Raw genomic sequence first — 25,316 nt, 5'->3', positions numbered from 1 at the left:
ATTGGAAGCACCTGCCAGAAATGTAATGCAGCTCTTTTGTTAGTGAACAAATTTAGCTATATAGCTCTCAAAAGTCATCACAGCTGCAAACGCTGGATCTACAACACCAGAATTTTACTTTGATAGCAACATTTAGCCTTTGCTTTTGTTGGGGCTATTAAGCTGAGATATGGAGACTTGAGTTCTTGCCACTGTGGTGGCAGTAACACTGCAGCAGTCTACATTGGTGGTGGACTTAAGCCAAAAGAAAAAGAGAAGTGGCAACACCACACTCCTTTGGGCATGTTTCGAGGTTCTAAGTGACTTTGGAACAATGCAGGTAAGAATCAAGCTCTTTAAGCACCTTCATTCCATTAAAAAGCCCCAGGACTTAAATTTGTAGTCCCTTGGGAAACACTCCCTATGTTTTTTATGCATAGCATAATGCAGATTCCTTGACTCAGGGTTAGTTCCCCCCACAAGCCGATTTCACCACTACATCTCCAAAGTGTTTGAGTGCCACTAAAATTTAATTTTACCCAGGGTGGTAGTGGGTTTACTTGAATTCATACACCTTTCTGAATTTTCATAATGCACAAGCATTCTGAGAGATGCCACTTATGATTCAAGGTGAAATTGCTCTCCTAGGTATTCAAAATCCAAACTGTTCATTATAGCTATTTAGAGCATTTTTCTGTGGAAGTCTAATGGCAAGAGCACATTATGTTGAATTACTATTATGCTGCCTCAATTGAATTAACTTTTGAAGTCAGTCTACATTCCAAATTAAAATCTTATTCTGACTGAAATAAATTTAAAATCCACAGGACTTACTATTTCTTACAATGCCTGCATGCTAAAAGCTTATATTCAATGGCTTTAAGTAGCTCCAATGAAAACTGAATTGTAGGCTAGAAGGAAATTTTAAAAATAAAAAGGCAGCAAGGGCTATGATTTACAAGTTCTCTATCAGTGTGAGGCTTCTTTTGGAAGTGAATGGTCCTATTAGAAAAGATCAAAAGAGCCCTGTCTAGTGAAGGAGAGCAATCTTTTCCCTGGTGCACAAGTCAAAACAAGTCCTGTCAAAATCCTTCCAGAAAGAACAACAGGACTGAATTTACCACCCAGCCCGGGGCCAGCAGCAACAGCCTCATGTCTGCTGAAGTGGCCTTGGCAAACAGCTACCAGAGCACTTGACATGCATCACCCTCTACTTCCTTTGGTGAAATCAGATGCTGGAGGATGACTGATACACTTGCTTTGAAAATGGATAGCATCAAGTTCAACCCAGTGTCCTTGGTCGAGAGCTGCCTTTATTCATCTGCTCACGTCTGAACGTGCAGAGCCATTACTGGAGACCGATAAAGATACACCACTTCAGAACTTGATTTGTAGGAGGGAGGGGGGGAAATTTATTCTGAACTGACAGCAAAACACATTGGGATGTGGAGCTAAACTGGAGCTCAAACTATATTCTCTCCCATACTCTGAACTTCCTAAATCATGATAAACAATTATTTTCTGATAACTCTGAAATCTCGGTTGTAATGGCAATAAACATCACAAAAGATTCAGGCTTTCAGGTGTAACTGAAGTTATACACCTAAAGAAAGCAACACCAAAATTATTGGAGAGGGGCATGTGTATGAAGTTACAGGCTGCCTGGGGGAGTTGTGGAATCTCCCTCTCTGGAGACACTCAGGACCTGCCTGGATGTGTTCCTGTGCAACCTGGTATAGGTGGTCCTGCTCTGGCACAGGTGTTGGACTGGATGATCTTCCAAGGTCCCTTCCAGCCCCTAACTTTCTGTGATTCTGTCAAGTTACCTCTAGCCAATTCTGCAAAACTGGGTTTCAGACCCATTTTTGAGTAATATACTGAGTTTGAGCAGGTGAGACTGAGGGGCTGCTCACGCTCACTGTTCCTTTTGCATCCTGTCAGAGAAGAGTTTAAAATGAACTCATCCAGAAAACACTCCCAGGCCTTCCCTCCTTCTAAACAACCATCTTTATCAACCACTGCCATTATAAGAATAACATCTTCCAGTTGCTGTGGGCCTGGCTGAGCGTCTGCAGTATTTAATCAAAGTAACATTTTATCAGTGAGGGATCAAGTGCTGACGCCTGCAAAGTCCTAATTTCTTACATTTAGTGACTGTAATCAATAAGTAAAATTAATTTTATTTGCTTTTTGAAGCCAACAGACCCCACATGAGAAGCAGCACCAACCAAAAAAAAAAAAAAAAAATTAAATGCTTCAACTGTTGAGAGCTGCTACAACTCCTCTTTGAGGGCTGGCTGCCACTTCAAAGAAGCAAAACCAGGTGCCTTGGTGCCAGACCAGAAAAGCCAATGCCAATGATGCACTGAAGCCTGGGAACCTGACATTTGCTCAGATGCTCTCAGATGGCTCACTGCAAAGTCTTACTGGCTGCAGGCAAGGCAAGACCTTAGTGTTGTTGCTAAAAAGCAGTTAGTTTTGTTCTCAGTTGTGCTTGGTGCAGCCTAAGCATAACTAATCTAGCAACTGATCCTTGACATGGATTTCATAAAACTGACGTTCACAATATGGCCCAACCACACACGCTCTGCTCTTGGCTTTGTGGATGCCTCTATCCTTCTGTGCTCCCCCTGCAACCCTTTTCCTGCTGTGGGAAATTAAAACCATCACTCTGAGATGCTGCATTCTGTAATTCAGACTATGGCTACGAAACAATCTTCTCTCGGAAGATTCTCTTCTCAGTACAGATTAAAGGTTTGACCTGCTGGAAAGCAGCACCATGGAGAAGGACCTGGGAGTCCTGGTGGACAAAATAAGCTATCCATAGGACACCAATGTGCCCTTGTGGGCAAGAAGGCCAACAATACGCTGGGGTGCGTAAGAAGAGTGTGGCCAGCAGGTCAAGGGAGGTTCTCCTCCCACTCTATTCTGTCCTAGTGAGATCAACATCTGGGCTACTGTGCCCAGTTCTGGGCTCCCCAGTTCAAGAGGGACAGGGATATACTATAGAGTGTCCAACTGAGGGCTACAAGGATGAATAAGGGACTGGAACAGCTGTCTGATGAAGAAAAGCTGAGAGACTTGGGGCTGTTGAGTCTGGAAAGAGAAGACTGAGAGGAGATCTTATTATTAATGTTTACAAATGTCTGAAGGGTGGGTGTCAAGAAGGTGCCAGTCACTTTTCAGTGGGGCCAGTGATAGGATGTAGGGCAATGAATCCAAACTGGAACATAGGAAATTCCACCTCAACATAAGGAAAAACTTTAAGGGTTATGGAGCATTGCAGCAGGCTGCCCAGATCATCATGGATGACTCCCCACGTGACCTGACCTAGGTGATTCTGCTTTGTCAGGGGAGGTCAGACTTGATCTTCAGAGGTCCCTTCCAACCCCTACCATTCTATGATTTTATGATTCCATCAGACACTGACATTTGCAGTGGTTTGCTTTTGCATTAGCACTCCTATCTCGTGCACATTCTTCTCTCTAACAACCAGAAACATTCCCTTTTATCTTTCCATTATTATGAAATTTATTCTGGAAGTTTTCTGAAGTCCATCTCACTGAGATGCTTCTAAGAACAGTATTTACAACTCCACTGTCAGTAGCACACATTCAGCCTTGCAAGAACCAGGCTGGTGAGCACCCGACTTTAAAATTCCTCTTAAAAAGCTCTGGTATTTGGGATGCTGCTACGAGCTGATAACAAGAGTCTATTAATTTCCTTTTAATAATCACTTTGAACCCATATAAAACCCATAGCTTTGATAGGTCTTTGTGACTGGCATCAGTCAGGAGATAAAACCCACCAAAACCCAAGCAACCAAATAAACCAGAAATGGTGACCCTAACCCCACTTGACAGGGTTTTTGCAATCCAAATATCAGTTCACCTGTAAGTTGCACAAAGAAGGGTATTTCAGTTAAACATACTAAAGAATGGCTCTGTGAAACAAAGGCCATGAGTATGCCTCACTGAAGTTTATACTAAATATTCAGATGATGAATCATCTAAAACCTCATTAAAATGTTTCTGTCCTCATGACTGCAAGGAAAACCTCAAGAAATGAGGTCTCAGACAGACTCAGACATTGTTTGCCCAAATGTGTTGACAAGTATCTTGAGATGTATTTTTTTTCCTCATTTTTTTCCTGGTTGCTAGTGAGGTGTTTGTTCTGAAACTAGTAGTACATTCAAATAACAAGAATTAATTCAAGTTCAAGGAGAGGTGACATTTCCATTTTTTCATATCTTCCTTAAGGATGAGATCATTGGACCCATGCAAAAACCAGCAGAAGCTCAAGGGGAAAGTCATGGTAGCTAGGTTTAGAGAGATCAATACCCTAAAACCCCCTAGAAATGTTCACCTCCAAAGGAACTCAACTGAGAACACCAGTTGCCAACAAAAACAAAGCATTTGGCTTTTAAATGAAATGATCTTATTTTGGAAGCTTAATTTTGACTGTAACAGCAATACTTCAGTCAGTTCAGTGCCTATGATGTCTTCCCCAGCCAGCTGCACAGATTTGAGAGCAAAATTGAATTATGCAGTTCATACAAGATTTATTTCTGCTTCCTGCATTAACACCTATCATTGAAAACCTCATCAGCAGACACCAGCAAGTGAGGAGGTTAAGGCCAATTGTGCTGTTAATTTTAAATAAATTGAGCGTGTCTATCTTTTAAAGAGGTTCAAAGTACCAAGAGGAAAAAAAAAAAAGCAGCAAAGAGACAATGCCAGGAAGATGTATGTGCTTCAACAAAACCTGAAGTAGGCTGGCTTTAGCAGACTGCTACAGACTCTTTCATTCCCTGAATCCTGGCAGTGGCAGAAAAATGAAACACCAGAGTCCCACCGACTGCTGAGCTGTCTTTTGGAACATCCCTGATCAGGGAGTTTGCTTTTTTCCCCCCTTTGCTGGCCACCAATAAACCTGAGGAAATGCAGCAGTGGGAAGAGGGAACAGAAAATGGGAAACAAAGACAGGCAGAGGGCTTTGGGGAGTTTTTGTTTTCCTTTAAGCAACAACCTGTTGGCATTTTGGATGCATAACAGTCGCGGTTTTTTGAAGGATGCTGGTGACAATGGTCACAGAATCATAGAATGCATAGGGTGGAAGGGACCCTTGAAGGTCATCTTGTCCAACCCCCCTGCAGGGAGCAGGGACATTTTCCACTAGAGCAGGTTGCTCAAGGTCCCAACAAGCTTGACCTTGAATGCTCCTGGGGATGGTGCCTCCACCACCTCTCTGGGCAACCTGTTCCCATATTTCACTATCCTCATTGTAAAGAGCTTCCTCCTAATGTCCCACCTAAATTCACCCTGCTCTACTTTAAAAGCATTGCCATTCGTCCTGTCACTACATCCCCACAAAGTAGATCCATGACTGCAAGGCTTCTGACCAAGGAGTCAAGAAACATGGCTCCTGTCATTTTTTCTGGCTGGGATAATAAGGCTAATAATCATCATTTTCATCACAACAACAAAGCAGGAGTCTAAGAAAAATAATCAGGGGAAGGATTTGATACAGGAATGCAGTACCCAAAGCAGCTAGGATTTCAGGAAAACTTGTGACATGCCATTCCTTTAAAAGGTTTTGCTTACAAATAATTGAAAAAAAAAGGAATATACATCACCTGATTTCATTTAAAAAAAGGATCTTTACCTACTGATTTCTAATTGCGTGAAAGGATAGATACACACTAACTTCTATTCATTAACTTTAATCAAAAGAGTTCTTGGCTGTTTCATTCAAGGGGGATTTAATCAAGCAAGGTTGGCTCTGAAGTGAAATTACTTCACTTCTGCAGCCTTTAGACTGCAAAACAATTAATTAAGAGTTTCGCCCTGCAACAGGCCCCTGATGTAATACTAAATTAATACACTGCAATAGGGGATTTTGGATAGGCAATTTTAAATACAACGTAGGTGTTTGCTCTTAAGATGTACAGGTAAAACCTTTGTGCAGATTTGTATGTTGTTTTTCCAAAGCAATGTAAGATATTGCTCACAAGAGTTTATACTATACCAACAAACACCAAAGAAAAAGTGTTTACATTGCAACTCCATACAGAATCATAGACTTGTTTCAGTTGGAAGAAACTTCAAAGATCATCAAGTCCAACCATTGGCTTAACACTACCATGGCCATTCATCTATGCCCCAAAGTGTCATGTCCACAAGTTTGCTGAACACCCCCATGGATGGTGACTCCACCACCTCTCTAGACAGCCTGTTCCAATGCCTGACCACTCCTCCAGTAAAGAAATGTTTCCTAATATCCAACTTAAACCTCTCCTGGCACAATTTTAGGCCGTTTCCTCTCATTATATGACACTAGGGAGAAGAGACCAACCCTCACTTTACTACACCCTCCTTTCAGGGAGCTGTAGAGCACAATGAGGTGTCCCCTCAGCCTCCTCTTCTCCAGACTAAGTAGTTCCAATTCCCTCAGTTGCTCCTCACCAGATCTGTTCTCCAGACCCTCCACCAGCTTTGTTGCCCTTCTCTGGACATGCTTCAGCTACCTCAGTGTCCTTCTTGTAGTGAGGGGCCCGAAAGTAAATCCAGTATTTGAGCTGTGGCCTTACCAGTGCTGAGTATAGGGGCATGATCACTTCCCTTCTCCTGCTGGCCACACTATTCCTGATCCAGGCCAGGATGCTGTTGGCCTTCTTGGCCACTGAGCATGCTGATGGCTCATGTTCAGCTGGCTCTTGCCCAGCATCCCCAGCTCCTTTTCTGCAGGGCAGCTTTCCAGCCACTCTGCCCCAAGCCTGTAGCATTGCACAGGGTTGTTGTGACCCAAGGGCAGGACCTGGCACTTGGCTTTGTTAAACCTCACACAACTGACCTCAGCCCACTGATCCAGCCTGTCCAAAACCACACTAGAAATCAAAGCCTTCTTATCAAGGTCATCTCACACAAAAATAGCATGCATAATGTGCTCTCCTACCAACAAGGGTTTGTATTGTGCAGCTTGTGGCTATTAAATATTTGTTACAGCTAAGATAAATATAAGAGTATAAATTTTGCAATTTATGTGATTTTAAACCACAATTTGGGGCTCTCTAACATCTTTTTCTCCAAGTCTCTTGGAATCTAGTAACTAGTGATAGGTCAAGAGGAAATGGCCTCAAGTTGTACCAGGGGAGATTCAGATTGGATATTGGGAAAAAAAAATCTTTACTGAAAGAGAGGTCAGGCATTGGAACAGGCAGCCCAGGGAGGTGAAGTCACCATCCCCAGAGGTGTTAAAAAAAATGCAGACATGGCTCTTCACAACATGGTTTAGTGGTCATGGTAGTGTTGGGTTAACAGTTGGACTTGATCTTAGAGGTCTTTTCCATCCTTAATGATTGTAGGATTCTAAGTAAGTTAATCTCTATTATGATGAAACATACCCACTTGTAGTCTCAAACTGAAATAAGGTGACATGACAACCTTCAAGCAAATGCTTTGGCTGGCCTCTGATTCTAGTTGCTTTGGAAGGTACCACAAATCCCTCTGCTCTTCTCAGTACTTCTATTGTGGCAAGAATTCAAGAGGTGACATGTAGGAAACCCCATCTTCCTAAGCTCTCCTGCAAGGGACCTTTTGGACAAATCTTTTTGTATTTAATCACAGAGAAAAATTCTCTGAAGCCAAAGTGACTCAAATAAAATAACAATTCAGATATCTGCGCTAGAAGCAGCTCTGTGGTCACTGCAAGTTTAGTTAACTGGAAGAGCAGGTTTGCTCCTGCAGTGACCCTCAATCTGCTTCATTTTCCCAGATCAGAGTGAGGGCTGCAATCTAGTTTTGATGTGAGGAAAGAGCCTGTGAGGCTGCTTCAGTACCCAGCTGCTAGTTCCTACAAATAGTCTAGTCAGGCTGCTTGACTAAAACAACAGCCTAAGTTATCTTATCCCTCATGTACATTTGAATCTGAATTGGTTTGTGCCTAAGGTAAAATGAAAGAAAAATTAACTTAAAAGAAACTTCTGCAGCTCAGAGATGACCTGTGGAAAGCACTGGACTAACCTAAGCTATACTACCCTGCTTCAATCCAGAGAGTACTTGAAAAACAAGGTACAGTAATAGCCTATTCAGGACTGTCTACCCTTAGCCCACACAAGCCCATCATTGGACACAATGAAAGAGCCAAATTAGTACCAATGTTAATACAAGATCTACATAGTTAGGTCAGCAAATTGTGCAGCAGTCACAACACCCAGGTCAGGAGGCCTCAGGAGCAAGCAGGGCAGCACAGAGCCCAAGCAGGAAATTCTCCTCCTCAGCAGGAGGCTCTGCTCAGCAAAACTTCCCCTTTACACTCTGATGCTCATGGTCTGGGATACACCTGTAGCCAACTCCAGTCAGCTCTGCTGGCTGACTCAGAACTGCTAATGGCCTGCAGCCTGTGGCTGGTCTGGGATTCTATCCCAGGACTCTGTCCCAGCAAAACCAGGACAAGGACATATAAATACCAAATATAAAAATTGGACATGTCTGTGCCATCCATCACCAGGATGGCAGCTCTACTAATGACCTTACAATATAGAATAGTTATTCAGAGCACTTATCAGACTGGTATTTGTCAGGCTGTAATCTATTTTCAGTCTCTAAAGTCAGTTTGGATGTTGGATAAGAACCCATTTTTTTTCTGTTGGCCTAGAAGCTGTTCTTTGTTTTTCTACAAATGCTGTATTAGTTTCATTACCTCCTGAATAATCATGTGAAACAACCAAATCAACCTCTAGACCATATTACAGCTATAACACATCACCTGGGAGGCTTGAAAGAGATTGCAAATGGTTTTCAGCAAATCAAAGTACAGGATCATGGGTGAAAGCCAACTGCATGCAAGCCATGCTCTCTGTCTAGGCTAAGGCTCTCACCTTTTACCGGATTGAATTCCCATGTGAGAAATGTGCTATGGTCAAGAGACCACAAAACCACAGACCTTACAGAGGCTATTTATTCATTTATTACTTTCCACTTAGCCTGCTGAAGCTTGCTCGAAGTTCACAGGAGATTGAAAGCCATGAGGCAGTAGCAGCCAGTATTTCAACTGAACTGGTGCCTGTGCTATCTTTACTACCACACTTTTTCTGCCTGTCAAATACTTTCCCAGTATAACTCAAGATGTGCTTTGAGCCCCCAAAGCTTTACTTCACTTCGTAAACCATTAGCTGATTTCTCTTGCTCTTCATCAAAGAGGCTGTAGCTATGTTAGCTGAAACTCTGCAGCCATTGGCAAAGTCAGAGCAAACCACTTCAAAATTCAGAATGAAAAGAAAATATCATGGTTAAAGAACCAGACATAAGATGGTTTTGTTCAGCTTGCTGCATTAAATTACTCATGGCCAGGAAGGTAACATTTGCTTGGCTGCTTGCCCTCTATCTAACTTTCTCCTAGCCACAGGGGATCTTCAGTTTCTCCACCACTGAGTGGTTTGTCAGGATTACCAAGTGGCAGGGCCAAGTGTGCCATCTGGCAAAACGTATTCATGTGAACAGTGATTGTATCACAGAAGCATAGAATGGTTTGGGTTGGAAGGGACCTTAAAGATCATCTAGTTCCAACCTCCCCGGCATGGGCAGGGACACCTTCCACTAGATCAGGTTGCTCAAAAAGCCCAATCCAACCTGACCTTGAACAATGGGGCATCCACAACTTCCTTGGGCAGCCTGTTCCAGTTCCTCCTTCAGTTTAGAACTGTTACCCCTTGTCTCATCACTATACTTCCTGATAGTCTTCTTATTATGTCAAAGTTTTAATGCCTTATTTGAGTTATAATAGGTACAATTTTACTAGAAACCAGCTACACAGAGAGCTGTAAGAACCATATGAGTGTGATCAAAGCAACACTATACACAGAAGTGCTAACATTTAGAAACATTACAATAAAATCCGTTAGTAAATCAACGAAAGGTCAGAAAGATTAAGGGATTAAATTTCTTACTGGTACAAAAATATGCAGATTGAGTGCTAGATGGAGATGTGGCCATGCCTTTATGCCCTCTAGAGAGTACATGAAATGAAAAAAACCCAGATTACATTACAGTGCTACATGCAAGACAGCCTCACATCAAGTCAGTGGGAGGATGTTTTGTTGGTAGATCAAAGAAAAGGTGAAATACCTAAAGCAATTTTAAAACATGCAAGAAAAGATTCCAGTTGGAAGCAATATACTTTTATATTAATTTCCCTAAATCTCTACTTAATGCTACTTTAGCTCCATAAAGTATTTAATTCCTAATGACTAGCATGATCAGGTAATCCTTATGTGGCAAGCATATAGCTGTGGAGTGTATGGTTTAGTCTTTGTTCACACTTCCTCTTCTTTCCCCAAACCCTACCTCCTGTCCCTGGTCTGCAATAATGCATTCATTAACATAGGAAAATAAAGACCTCATGTAGGACAGGAGGCAAAATCAGGCCAGCCACGTGGCTCTACAGAACAAGCAAAACCCCACAAACTCTCACAATAAAATGAACTTTAAAACCCAAAATACCAAACACTCAGTTACAAAATAAAGCTCAAAGATGCCTAAACATCGCTTTCCTTCTGTCATATTTGGATATAACAACTAGGACAAAATAATTAATATTTAGCCAAAAAATTGCATTTAAAGCAGCAGTATTTAATTGTCTTGTACAGAGACCATCTGTCTAAAGTGAACACTTACCTCACCCACAACCTTACTCCTTAAATAAATGTACCTCCAATAAATATCTCTAGAGAGATGTCTTCTTTTTTTCCCTAGACCAGGATTAATTCTTTTTTTTTAAGGCATGTCTCATTACTTTGCAATCTACTGCTGCCATCTCCTGTGTTAAATGAGGCAGCAAGGAACTTCACAGTTAGAAGCAGGCTATTCAGCTTTGGCCATATGGGAATGGTTCTGCTGGTCAAGCAGAGCATTCCACCAAAATGCACCACAAAAGCCTGTTAAAAAAGTTGGCATTACCTCTAAGTGACTCCGTCGTTCTGCAATCACTCGTTCATCCTTGTTTCCAAAGAGCTTCTTTGGAGGGAATTCTAAAGAGGCAAGCTGGAAAACATTAAAGGACAAAAAGGCATCAGAAGTGACAAGCTGAAATGAGAAAAATCTCTTTAAACTATGAGGCAATTGAGAAGAAGAAAATACCAAATATTCATGAGCTACACTACATGCTGCTAGCAAGGATCACATTACATGTTGCTTCTGATGTTATTGCTATCTGGTCTGTAGCAGTGCTAAGATAAAAACACATTCTGTCACAAAGGAGAAGCAGAAAGCACAGGAATCAGACTGCTGCTGTTTGCTTATGTAAAGACTACAAAGCTGCCAACTGAATCTGATGTGGTGGCACCAGCTAAGAAGTCAGAAAGATCTCTTCAGGAATTCCAGGTATCTTAAAAGTTTGCATGTAGCCTCTTAGAACCTGTGGTCTCCAACTGTACTGTCATGTCATTTCTTTGTCTTTTCTCATGGTGGATCATAAACATCAGATCATTGGGCCTCAGACCTAGCACTGAAGTTATGCTGTGGAAGATAGCATTGCCAGACTCCAGATGACATTTGAACTGGACCCAAGGGAGTTGTCATTTTGCCTTGTACTACGACTTCTTCCTTCCAGCAAGAACAGGCTAAGAGCACGCACATACACTGTAATGGTAGCTTAGATAATGAGAAGTGGAACTTCTTGAGCTGTGGCTCAATCACAACCAAACTCGTGTCCATGCTGGAAGCTGACAGCTTTAATTTCTGAAGAGCAAATCCCATGCATCACACTGAAAAGTAAAATCATGGCAGCAGTACAACTCTTCAAAACAACTATTCAGATCTGTCCTTCGAGGAGTTCTTCCTCAGGAGTGTTCAAAGCTATCTTTTAGTTTCTTTTTCATGCTGTAGAAAATGTGGAGAGCTACACTGGTAAAGGAGAGAGTAAGGGAACTTTCTTCCTTACTTGTACACCAATAAATAAAATGCGTGAACAAATTCCACCCAGCTCTATCTGGGAAACACACAAAACAGTCAAGAGTTCATACAAGCACCAAAGAACTTGGCCTGCTAAGACACTGAGGCTGGGAATGATGCATGAGTAAGCAAGTCCTTTCCACACAGGTTGTGCTTACACTTGAAGGCACATCAGAAAGTGGTTTCTTCTTAGCTCTCCCTGTGTGAGACAGAAACACACAACCTCACATTGGTCCTGCGGGAGCTGCTTTGCAGGCAAAAGCCCTGTGCAGAAATGTCTGCTGCACCAGCTCCTCTGGCTATTTGATGAGATGGAAATAACAAACAAGATGCACCATCTTCTTATATATCAGCACATACAGGGCTGTAGGGAATTTATGACTGGTGACAAGGAGCAGCAATACACTGAATTAAACGAGGAGATTCATTATTAACACCGAATCACAGTATCACAGTACCACAGTACAGGTTGGAAGGGATCTCCAGAGATCAAATCCAACCCCCCACCAAAGCAGGATCAGCCAGGGTAGTCCTTACAGGAATGCATCCAGGAGTGTTTTGAAAGTCTCCAGAGAAGGGGACTCCACAACATCTCTGAGCAGCCTGGTCCAGTGCTCTGTCACCCTCACTATAAAGAAGTTTCTCCACACGTTGAGGTGAAATCTTCAATGTTCAAAAGCTTGTACCTGTTGTTTCTTGTCTTAGTGTTGCACACCACCAAAGAGAGACTGGCTCCCTCCACTTGACACCCACCCCTCAGATGTTTATAGACATTGATGAGATCCCCTCTCAGTCTTCTCTTCTCAAGACTAAACAGGACCAGGGCTCTTAGCCTCTCTTCACAGCAGAGATGCTCAAGTTCCCTAATCATCCTCATGGCTCTTTAAATTACAGTGGAATTCCGAAATACAAATAATTTATTCCCATTCTCTGGATCAAATCCAAACTGGAGAAGAGGCTGAAGGAGCTGGGGTTGTTTAGCCTGGAGAAGAGGAGGCTCAGGGGAGACCTTACTGCTCTCTGCAACTACCTGAAAGGAGATTGTAGCCAGGTGGGGGTCAGTCTCTTCTCCCTGGGACAGAACGAGAGGACACAGTCTCAAGCTGTGCCAGGGGAAATTTAGGCTGGATGCTAGAAAGAAATTCTTCACAGAGAGAGTGATTTGCCATTGGAATGTGCTGCCCAGGGAGGTGGTGGAGTCACTGTCCCTGGAAGTATTTTAAAAAAGACTGGATAAGGCACACAGTGCCATGGTTTAGTTGGTTAGATGGTGCTAGGTTGGACCTGATGATCTCGAAGGCCTTTTCCAACCTGGTTAATTCTCTGATTCTGTGCATAATATTAAAGAAACGCCTACACATCTTCAAATGAGCAACACAAAGTGACACAGGGAACTAGAGGAGATGGAAGAGACATCTGCTCTGCATCAATCTTGCCAGCAAGCCCCAATTATATCCCTCAAACTTCCCCAACCATATTCTTCTCAGCGTCTGCTTCTTCATGTTGGCAGTACATAACCAAACAGTATTCTATAATTACATCCCTGGGACTTATTTCCATTGCATTACTCCCTAACCTACACAGAATTGTAACTGTTAATATTTTCAAGGATTTGAAAATACCACCCCTGTAGAAATTATATTTGATCAAACAGCACTGCATCACATCACTGCCAGAAACAAGCAAGGCAAAACAACTACCACCATAATGCCCTCCTGGCCCTAAGAAGATTGTTTTTGTATTTGTTTGCTAATACTTTCATTATAGAATTTTAAAATAGCATCTCTTAAAAAACAATTTGCAGAAATAAAAAACCCTACTGCTATAACATTCTCAGATCAAAGGAAGGTATTTCAGCTAAACTCAGGAATGGTTTTACCTAAGCTAAGTATGATTTTAACAGGTGTTTGGTGACTGAGCCTACAAAACTTAATGATAGGCAAGTGATTTTCCTAATCTGTTAAGATTTCTGGGTACATAGAATAGCCCAGGTTGGAAGGGACCTCAAAAGATCATCTGGTCCAACCTCTAGAAAAAAAAAATCTTAGAAGAAAACCCGTTGCATTTTCTAAATACAGTCAGTTTTGCCAAACTCCTTCAACCCAAAGTAGCTACTGACATAGTTTCAACATTTCTTAACTCCCAAATCACTATGAAACACAAGTCACCAAAACCAAGGCAACAAAAGTCTTGTTATTACAGTTAATGTAATATGCAAGAGGGAGACCTCAGCCAGTCAACTTGGCTCTGAAACATTCCAAGTCATGACATGTAGCTAAATGAAAATCATGATTTCATTGCTGGTCAAGACCTGATCTGAATTTTTTGACCTTTGAGAACTGTGTCTAATAAAATCCTTCATATGGCAGGTGTGCCAACCTGGCCATGACACACATATGTACATTGCTTATGTTTGTAATAACAGCTGTGTGTGCAGAATATACATGTATGTAACTTGGGAGGACTTTGAATCCTCTGGAAGGTGTGTTACAATGAGCAGGGGGTTGGACTACATGACCTTTGGAGGTCCCTTCCAACCTAGACCATTCTATGATTCTATGACCAGCTGGTCATCTACTGAAGTCAATACTTCTACAGGGATGGATGCAGAAACTCCACAATCTTGAGCCTGCTGGAACATTGCTGTGTCCCACTCTTTCTGAAGGGTCCTCTGGCTCCTCTTTTAGTCAAATGATTGACAGGTATCCATCTCACAAGCAAATAATGGAGATCATTCCTGTCACACAACAGGTGACCACCCAGCTACATAACAGAAAAACCTCCAGCTGTAGATTTCACCATCCCTTCAGCAACTCTTGGAAGTTTGAATGATTCCAATACATTCTACTCCATTGCAGGCCAATAGCCTAACCCCTACCGAAAACACAGACAGTCAAAATTCTCCAGGCTTGAGCATCAGGCTGTCTGAATGCTCTTGCAGACATCAAAGCACCCAATTCACAGGCAGAACATAATCTCTGCAACATGAAAACTAGAATCATTCATTCGGTAACATGAATCAATACAAAATATGTGAGTGTGTAGTTTCACTGTGAGAGGAAGTTGGTTCATTTAGATAAAAACACAATATTAGGGTATTTACCAGAGGTAGTGTGTTCATCTAGAGCACCACTCTAAGTCACAGTGACAAAGTTCCTCCTTTGGTGTTGGGAAAGGCAAAAAGGTTGGTGCAAGAGTTATGCAGTGACAATAACATTTTCTCATCTCATCATAATTTTGGTTTATTAAAAAATATTATTAATAACGACAACAATAATAATAATAAACCCAGAAATATAAATATAGTGAATTAATGATCACTGTCTATAAAGATTTTCTGTTCTGATGTATCATTTGACATACAGACTCTGGCTGTGATTCAGACATGCAACAATTTAAAATTCCTTACTTAAGTCAAATGGCAGCAGCAAATATTTCAGCAGTTTTTGTTACTAGTAGTGCTACAACACATTTAAGGAGCTGCACAGTAACTTTGTGTGAGACTGAGCCACAGTTTTCTGTGACATGGTGGAGACCTGCAGGTGTAGATTTTGCACCGAGATGTTTGCTTTGGCTCAAAGACTGCAAGAATTTCACACTAAGCAGATTCAGGACGATAAATTATTCTTTTAGACTTAAATGGTTGTGTGCCTTCTGGCTCAAATTCATTCTTCAAGGGTCACACCATGACTAGGAGATGAACATTTTGTGGCTATACAAGACATAACACCAGGACTCCACAGGTAGCAGGGTAAATTATTCCACTTCCCTGACATTTCTGAAGCACACCCACCCTCTCCCTGTCTTCCTTGCTGCAGTGGCAATGAAAGCATTTGGCAGTCAGTCTTTTTCAGTGGGGATGGTTTGTCATTTTCCAGGGCTGTTGATGAGGTGATGTGTTTTCTGTCAGGGGAAATTAAGAGACATATTCCCCAGTATGACAGGAAAAGAGAGCTTGAATGATTTCCTGAGAAGCTTCTGTATGTAGTGTGCAAGATTTCTAATTTTTATTTTGGCTGCAAAAGCATTTCCCCACTAAATTATAGCATGGCTGCAATACAAATTCCATTTATATCCAGAGGAGTGTGCACACATACAGAGGCACATATCATAGGCAAGGCTGGGAATACTCTTAGACTCCAATGCAAAGCCAGGCAAGACTTTTAAATAGTAGAGACACCCCAAGACTGCACATAGCAATCTGACGTTTTTTAGACACCAAGCTTTTCACAGTTAATTATGTTTATCCTATCTGGTAAACGTTGCTAGGCAGTAGCAGTCCTAGGGAAAGGCAAACAGTAATTTGCAATTTACTCCCTAATTTCTTTATAATAAATAAAGGCTGTATTTGGTTTCTGGGTCTTTTATTACTTGGGGCTATGTTGTTTGGCTGTGTCTCAGCAACCTTATCTGTAAGAAATGAGACAACCTTCTAGGGATCGATACTGCACCCAATGATGTTTGCTATCTGCATAAATGACCTGATGGTGGGATCAAGAGCACCCTGATAATGTTTGCAGACCACACCAAAATGAGTGGGGAGGTTGACACCTGAGAAGGGAGAGCCAGCCTCCAAGAAGATCTGGACAGGCTGAAGGAGTGGGCTACCAAGAACCTTATGAAGTTCAGCAGGGACAAATGTAGGCTGGAAAGCAGCCCTGCGGAAAGGGACCCAGGGATCTTGGTGGACCACAAGCTCAGCATGAGTAAACAGTGTGCTGCAGTGGCAAAGAAAGCCAGCAGGATGCTGGGCTGCATCAACATGAGCATCACCAGCAGAGATAAAGAAGTCACTGTCCTGCTCTACTCAGCACCTATCTGGCCACATCTGGACCACTGTGTGCAGTTTTAGTCCCTGCTGTAAAAAAATGACATGGACAGGCTGGGAAGTGTCCACAAAATGGTCAAGGGAATGATCAGAGGACTGGAATATGAGGAAAGGCTGAGAATCACACACAGAACACTAGGGGCCGGAAGAGACCTTAAAAGATCATCTAGTCCTACCCCCTGCCAGAGCAGGATCACCTATACCTGGGTTTGTTCAGCCTTGAGAAGAGAAAGCTTAGGGGAGATCTTTTACCATGTATCAGTACATGAAGGGTGGCTACCAGAAGTATGGAGATTGTTTTTACAAGCAGTCACATGGAAAAGACAAGGGGCAATGGGTACTAGTTACTCCTGGAGAGACTGACTGGAATCCATAAAAAAAAAAATTCCCCATGAGACAGTGGAATCCTCTCCCATGGGAAGTAGTGGATTACCCTACACTGGACAGTTTCAAAACTCAGCTTGACAGAGCACTGGACCATCTCATTTCAACTAGACTATCACCTAGAAAGTTTGGAACAAATGATCCTTGGGGTCCCTTCCAACCTGGCATTCTGTGATTCTCTGATACAGTATCTGTGCGATCAGCATGATCAAGTTTAGACAGTACTAGGGTCAGTCCTCAAGTGGAAGGTGCTTCATACCCAGCAAGTACAACTCAGTAAATTTTAAACAGCTTTATGGATTCTTACACTTCTGTTCCATTTCATTCAGGAGATTGGTTTTAACAAAGTCATTGGGAGGTGTTCAACACAGGTAAGAATAGATGGCAGAGTGATAAGTGACTCTTCTTCAGTCACCTATTTTATCTTACATACTACACGTTGTCCTGAAGAGTTATCTCCTTCTGGAAACAGCACATACCTAACAACATCTCTTCTAAAGTGAAAACATATACCTTCATAGCCTGCAAGTCCTGAGCCCCAGGAAGCCCCTGGTCTTTTGGAAGCCAAGAGAGTGCAGCCAAAGGCTCTGCTACCAGAAAAGGCTCTGCCTGAGACAGGCCACACTCTCATTTCAGGACCTTTAGAAAAAAAAGCCATCAGAAATGAAAGGCCACCTTTGAAATGTGATACAGTCGGAGACTCTTCATTAACATTAACTGAGTGTCCTAGGATTTAATTTAGCTCAGGTATTTTATGATACAGTACAGTGGAACATAAGTATGTTAACCAATTAAATCACAGAATGTTAGGGGCTGGAAGGGACCTCGAAAGACCGAGTCCAAGCCCCCTGCCAGAGCAGGATCACTTAGAGCAGATCACACAGGAACTCATCCAAGAGGGTCTTGAATATCTCCAGAGAGGGAGACTCCACAACTCCCCTGGGCAGCCTGTTTCAGTCTTCTGTCACCCTCACAGTGAAAAAAATCTTGCCTCATGTTTCCATGGAACTTCCTCCACCTCCAATTCCACCCATTGCTCCATCCTCTGGGCACTCACCCTTTACATACTTGTAAACATGAATGAGGTCATCTCTCAGTCTCCTCCTCTCCGAGGTGAAGAGCCCCAGCTCCCTCAGTCCCTCCTCATAAGGAAGATGTTCCACTCCATCATTTATGTGGCTCTGTGCTGGACTCTTTCAAGCAGCTCCCTGAGGTCCTTCTTGAACTGAGGGGCCCAGAACTGGACACAATATTACAGATGCAGCCTCAGCAGGGCAGAGCAGAGGGGGAGGAGAACCTCTCTCAACCTGCTAACCACATCCCTCCTAATACACCCCAGGATATCATTGTTCTTCTTGGCCACAAGGGCACGTTGTTGGCTCATGGTCAACCTTCCATCCACTAGGATCCTCAGATCCTTTTCCCCTTTGCTGCTCTCCAGCAGGTCAGACTCCAACCTATACTGATACCTGGGGTTGTTCTTTCCCAGATGCAGGACTCTACACTTGCCCTTGTTGTATTTCATTCAATTTCCCCCCACCCAACTCTCCAGCCTGTCCAGGTCTGGCTGAATGGCAGCACAGCCTCCAGGTGTGTGTCAGCCACTCCTCCCAGTTTTGTGTCACCAACAAACTTGCTAACAGTGCACTTTGTGCCCTGATCCAGGTTGTTGATGAATACATTGAATAGTACTGGTCCTAGTACTGACCCCTGAGGTACTCCACTGGATACAGTACTAGCTCAGTAGTCTGCCAGATGGAGCTTTAATATCGTGGACCACAGTAAAATACCTCATAGTGCAGTCATATAGGTTTGTCATTTCTGAATGCTCCCTAAACATTAGGGGGAAAAAAAAAGAAAAGCATCATTTTCCAACATCAAGCAAAAATCTACAAATCTACAGGACTGAAACATCTCATTATGTATTTCTGGGGGGGTAAAAAAAAAAACAACTATGTTTTAGTGCCTATAATATGGTAAAAGATATTTTTTTCTCCCAAGAAGAAAAACAGGGCAGACACTGATGGAGGCTCAGTCAACTTTAATCTTTGATCTCAAATTCTCTTTGTACTTCAATGTTTTGATATATTTAAATGTGGGGAAGAGGGGGGAAAAAAGAAAATTAAGGAAATGCTAACCATTAAGTTAAAAAGTCAGTCATCTTTAACTCTCACGTTACTTCTACAACCTGAATTTGCTCATTTTTGAAAGGGCATGCCTGACTTTTGATCCTTTGTACCAGAAATCTCTGTCACAGACGAGAAAAATCAAAGAGAAGAATGTGGCACAGTTTTGCAGCCGATGTGGCTGCACCTGGTTTGATTTTGCAGTGAGTAATGAAAGAAAAAAATCTGTCCTACTTTCAGTTTTTGAAGTTTGAACAAAGTAAGTTAAGCCTCGAGTTCTCAAGATGTCCCAAGACTCTCAGAATCTCAAGAAACTGGACAAAAAGCTGTATTCTTGACTAGGAATTTGCAATAAATATTCAGGGATTTGACAACAAGGTAAACAAACAAGAAAAAGAGATTAACTCCTATATTTTTGTTAATATTTTGTTTGCAATAAACCACCTATACATAATTGCACAAGAAAGCCTTAGGCAAAGGGGAAAAGTTGACACTTGATGAACTGATTAAATGCTGCTTTATGAATTCTGAAAGAAATAATTGAGATCAAAGATGATTTGAACATGCACTATCCACCTAACAAGAAGCCAACAAAGTAACTTTAAAATCACATAAATCACTTTTTCAGCTGATACAGCTCAAACTATTTCCAAGTTCAAATGAGGCATTCCCATATAAAAGTGAATAAAACTAAACTTATTCTCCTTTTTAAAAAAAAAAAGTATTTGGCTTGGCTGAGCTGGAGTTAATCTCCCCAGAGCATCTTTCTAGTGCTGTGTTTTTTGCAGTGCTGTATCTGGGTGTTGATAACAGACCAGTGTTTTGGCTACTGCTAAGCCAAGCACCAAGGCTGTGCCTTTCCAGCATTGCTTCCCCTCAACAGTAGGCTGACGGATGAGCAGGATCCTGGGAAGAGACACAGCCAGGCCAGCTGACCCAAACTGATCAAAGGGGTGCTCCACGCCATATGGAGACTTACAAATCCCACCTGGATACGTTCCTCTGCAACCTGATCTAGGTGAAGCTGCTCTGGCAGAGGGGTTGGGCTAGATCTCCAGAGGTCCCTTCCAACCCCTGCCATCCTATGATTCTATGAGTCTCTGCAGAAGGTCCTTGATATCAGCCTAACACTATCAGTCCTTCACTGGCCTTGAGGAAAGCGAGCTCTGCTCCAGCCCATCAGCTCCCCAGGTCTTTGTAGTGTTCCTGACACCTGAGGGTCAACCCTGCTGTCTCTCAGCTACTTGATCAAAGCTGCATCCTTCCAGCTTTCTGTTGCTGTCTCTCCTTTCTACTGCAATCTGCAATGCATGGATCTCACTCAAACACTCACAAAGAAACAAGCAACTCCCTCCTTCCTTGAAGGAATCTACTCTGAAAAATCCTAAATAAATCAAACAGCAAAGATACATATTTGCTGTAATATATATATCTCAACAAATATGAGAGACCATACTGCAGAGTGATGCATTGGAGTCGGGTTTGGGAGATTTGGGCTGGTTGTTGTTTGGTTTTTCTTCTGGTTTAGGCTGAACACAGTTTATGCCAGAGGAAGCTGGCTTGCCCCACATACATGAGAATATTCTTTTCTTCCTGCTCTCCATCTGTTTTGCTCTGTGCCAAAAGTTTATCTGTCCACACAACCTTTGCATTTTTTGGCTGGCAGGAGTAACTCCTGGCCTCTAGTGCAGGCAGCCTTCTGAACCAGGCTCCTCCAGAACTCACTCCATTGAGGACAGAGTGAACTGGAGACCCTGCTTGGGTTAACCTGCCAGGCAAGTTCCCTGCTGTCTTCAGGCTGGCTACAATTCCTTGTCTTTTTCCCATTTATCTCTCTGGAGCTCACCCATGTGTAAATAGGCAGCTACTCTACACCATTCCTCTGCAATACTGGCACTCAGACATGCCAAAAAAGCACCAGCACTTATATCTCCTCCCAGAAATATAGGCAGTTCTGCTGCAAATCCCCTCAAAATCTGCGTGCTGTGACTAAGCCCCCAGAGCATCTTCTATGGAATCACCAATCCATGAGCAGCTTTCTCAGGGTGCAGGTTTTCACAGCTCTGCTGTCTCTTTGAACTGTATCTTCCTGGCTTGCTTGCTAGTTACCTTCCTCAGACAGGCGTATCTCTTTCTATAAAGGACATTTCAGCTTCACCTGTCACTGAAGAGGGATATGAACACAAAAAAGGAATTCACCTCTTGTGAACCTCCCTGAAGCCTCCCTCTGACGATTCCAAATTACCAAGCAGGCTTGGACACCAAAGCTTTGCCTTCTGCATTTCACTAGCTATGCCTCACTGTCTTTGAATTTTGCCCACTTGCCTATAAACAGTCATCTGTGATTATCCAAAAGCTTGAGAATCCTCATACCCACGTTTCTCTTTTCAACAAGCAGGCTAACCTAGACTCGGTATGCGTTTTGGGGGCTGTGGTAAGATGTGAAGGCCACTGTTTACCTCATTTTAACTCCCTTCAGTCTGCCCCCTGCTATTGAGAAAAATCAAATTAACTTCAGCCAAAGAAGTTACTTTGCATTAGAGGAGTGTTTTTCATCTCCTTAAAGCAATTTCTAGACTAGTCCAAATAATAACATAGTGAAATAGAGCCATAAATGATAGTCAATATAGTACTTGACAAATGACTTCATCGTTTTGTTCATTATAAGCAGTAGGATGGTGTTTAAATGCAGAATAACTGTAAAAATGAGCAATAGGCTGTATCAAAGTTCATGCAACCCTTTCTCAGTTCTAGAAAATTATGCAGCTTGAGGATTTTAATCTCTCCTATCAAAACTGAAAAGTAATATAGCCAAGGCATCTTTCTAAATATAAACCTGCCTAGCTCAGGATTAACATCCAAGGAAAGAGGGACCAAAATTGGCACAAATGGCAAAGAAAAATATATTAAGTCCTCTATGCAGCCTCTAGAAAGGCAAAATAACATGATGTAGAAACAGCATACAACAACCTAAAGGATATAATTTTTCTCACACATAAGCCAGATAAAACCAAATACAAATCATAGAAGATTCTGTTTTGTTTGGAAGAGACCTTCATGATCATCACGTACAACCTTCAACCTAAGACTACTATGGTCATTAAACCATGTCCTGAAGCGCCAAATTACAGAGTCACAGAATACTAGGCACTGGAAGGGACCTTGAAAGCTCATCCAGTCCAAGCCCCCTGCCAGAGCAGGATCACTTAGAGCAGATCACACAGGAACTCATCCAAGTGGGTCTTGAATATCTACAGAAAAGGTGACTCCACAGCTCCCCTGGGCAGCCTGTTTCAGTCTTCTGTCACCCTCACAGTGAAAAAAATTTCTTCTCATGTTTCCATGGAACTTCCTATGCCTCAGCTTCCACCCATTGCTCCTTGTCCTGTCATTGGGGATCACCAAGCAGAGCCTGGCTCCATCCTCTGGGCACTCACCCTTTACACAATTGTAAACATGAATGAGGTCACCTCTCAGTCTCCTCTCCAAGCTGAAGAGCCCCAGCTCCCTCAGTCTCTCCTCATAAGGAAGATGTTCCACTCCATCGTTTTTGTGGCTCTGCGTGGGACTCTTTCAAGCAGTTCCCTGTGGTCCTTCTTGAACTGAGGGCCCAGAATTGGACACAATATTCCAGACATGGCCTCACCAGGGCAGAGTAGAGGGGGAGGAGAACCTCTCTCAACCTGCTAACCATGCCCCTCCTAATACACCCCAGGATATCATTGTTCTTCTTGGCCACAAGGGCACATTGTTGGCTCATGGTCAACCTTCCGTCCACTAGGACCCTCAGATCCTTTTCCCCTTCACTGATCTCCAATAATTAAATACATTTTGTAGATGCATTTGGAAATCAAGCAGGAAGAATGGTAACATACCATCTCCTTGTAACTTTCACTTTCCTCCTGTTTTTGTCTATCCCTTGCCCGATGACAGAATTCTCTGGAGATACCAGTACCATGTAGCAGACCATGGTCTAACATTAGGGTACCTGCTGACCTAGAAAATACAGATGAGTTTAACACATATTTTCTATGCTTTTAGCTCATGATTTTGCAAATTGAACTTTTTTTTTTTCCCCCATGTAGTCTCAGGTCATAGCATTTGGTTATTTCTTTAAGGAAATGGCAACAACTGCTGGGTTTGCAAGGTCATGTCTTCAAAGCTCACCACCTTACTCAGTCTTCATCAGTGCCTGCCTCCAATCTCGCTTCTCAAAAAAAGAAGGTAAAAAGGAAATTTTCTGGTGCTTTTTGCAGAGTTTATTTTCCTTTCAAAAACGATGTGGGATCTGATTATCTTCCCACTGGGATTTCTAGCAAGGTACAGGAAGCATCCCTGGAATAGCACAACGTAGACCACACAGCAGACACCATCTCTGTGGTGGCTGCCTGCAGCCTTACCCCACACACTACATTGCTGTTGATGCTACGCTGGGGATCAGGCCACTTTGATTGCACACCAAGGAGTCACAGTACCATTTGACTTCAGCAACAGGAATAGGTTCGGAGAGGAGACTTCACCCTAGCAGTTTTCACAGTTCTTTGCAAAAAGATTTGCTTGCTGCATACGAGCTCATCTCAGAGATACCTGGCAGCATTTCTGAAACATCCTTGTCTCCTGTGGCCAACCGATGCTATAAATTTCAGCCACCCTCGCCTTTGAGAAATGCTAATAATGAAAACTCATCAAGGAGCAGCAATAATTTCTGCTGCTGACTAGATGGATGCCTTCCTGACTATTCAAAATTTATAGCAGATCTCAGGGTCTTCTAGAACATCTGTCACTGAGAAATACACCTGCAAACGAACACACAGGATGACTCCAGATTTGATTTGTTATATATATAAAGCAGCAACTCTCATAACAAACCAGACTGATTACAAGAAGTAGTTAGGTAGCCTTCTGTGTCATTTAAAATGATAAAAACAGAGAAAATGCATCTCAAGGAGGCAAATGGGAATCTTAAAAGGAAATACTTAGTCCCTCCTCCAATGGTAAGAGTGATTGATAATCACATAGGTTATAGATAAATTTTCACTAATGCCTAGTCTTACACACATTATAGAATGTTCTGTGATTCCAATCTGGACACCTCAGCTCAAGGAAGACAAAGAACTACTGGAGAGAGTCCAGCACAGGGCCACTAAGATGATGAGGGCACCGGAACATCTCTTATAGGAGGAAAAGCTGAGAGAGCTGAGGCTGTTTTCCTTGGAGGAGGCTGAGGGGGAGTCTTATTAATGCTTACAAATATATATGCAGGGGGCGTTAGGAAGATGAGGCCAGACTCTTCTCAGTGATCCTCAGTGACAGGAGGTAATGGGCATAAACTTGAATATAGGAAGTTCCATCTAAACATGAGAAGGAATTTCTTTGTGTCGAGGGTGGCAGAGCACTGGTCCAGGCTGCCCAGGCGGTGAAGATTTTCAAGGCCTGCCTGGACATGTTCCTAGATAATCTGCTGTAGGTAATCCAGCTCTGGCAGGCGGTTGGACCCAATGATCTTCTGAGATCCTTTCCAACCCCTCCATTTTGTGAATCTATGATAGATCCAGCTGCTTTGTCACAGGATGAAAAATTAGCTGTAAACCTCATTCAAATGTGGGATTTTCCTGTCCTCATTACTGTTGTTACTAGATAAAGCTTAAAATGACAGATAACTAATTGAATGTAATAAACTTAAAAGATACATCTTCAGGGCTGGCAAAGGACTTTGAATATGCAGGACAAAAAAAAAAAAAAAAACCACACTACAAAGACCAGAAAGATCACTGATGCTATCAATTACACAAAAACTACCCTACTTAGTACTTCTTTTGAGATCCTAAAGTCACAGGGGTAGGGGGGTAGGTACTTGTTTCCCACAGTATAAGAGAACTTCTTGATTGAGGACTTGAAGATAAAGCCTTAGAAAGCAATGAATATACCACAAACACATGGAAAACTCAAAAGACACACTTGATTAAGATGCCATGGTATCATTATTCAGGGCAGGGGAGAGAACGGGGCTGTAGTTAACTATTCCAAGTGTTTTGGTTTGGATTACACATC

General features: G+C 42.4%; 1 protein-coding gene across 1 annotated transcript in view; it reads right to left on the bottom strand.

Moving 5' to 3' along the window:
- The window catches only part of KIF16B (kinesin family member 16B), a 164,911-nt gene that overhangs the window by 11,667 nt on the left and 127,928 nt on the right, over nt 1-25,316 (bottom strand). The window contains exon 26 of the mRNA XM_054383745.1: nt 10,935-11,018. Within this exon, the coding sequence (XP_054239720.1) occupies nt 10,935-11,018 (84 nt within the window). The remainder of the gene's footprint in view (nt 1-10,934; nt 11,019-25,316) is intronic.

Source organism: Indicator indicator, chromosome 9, assembly GCF_027791375.1.
Source record: "Indicator indicator isolate 239-I01 chromosome 9, UM_Iind_1.1, whole genome shotgun sequence".
In the NCBI taxonomy this organism is placed as follows: domain Eukaryota; kingdom Metazoa; phylum Chordata; class Aves; order Piciformes; family Indicatoridae; genus Indicator; species Indicator indicator.
Note: the sequence above shows the minus strand (reverse complement) of the source record. Positions and strands in the feature narration are given on the sequence as shown.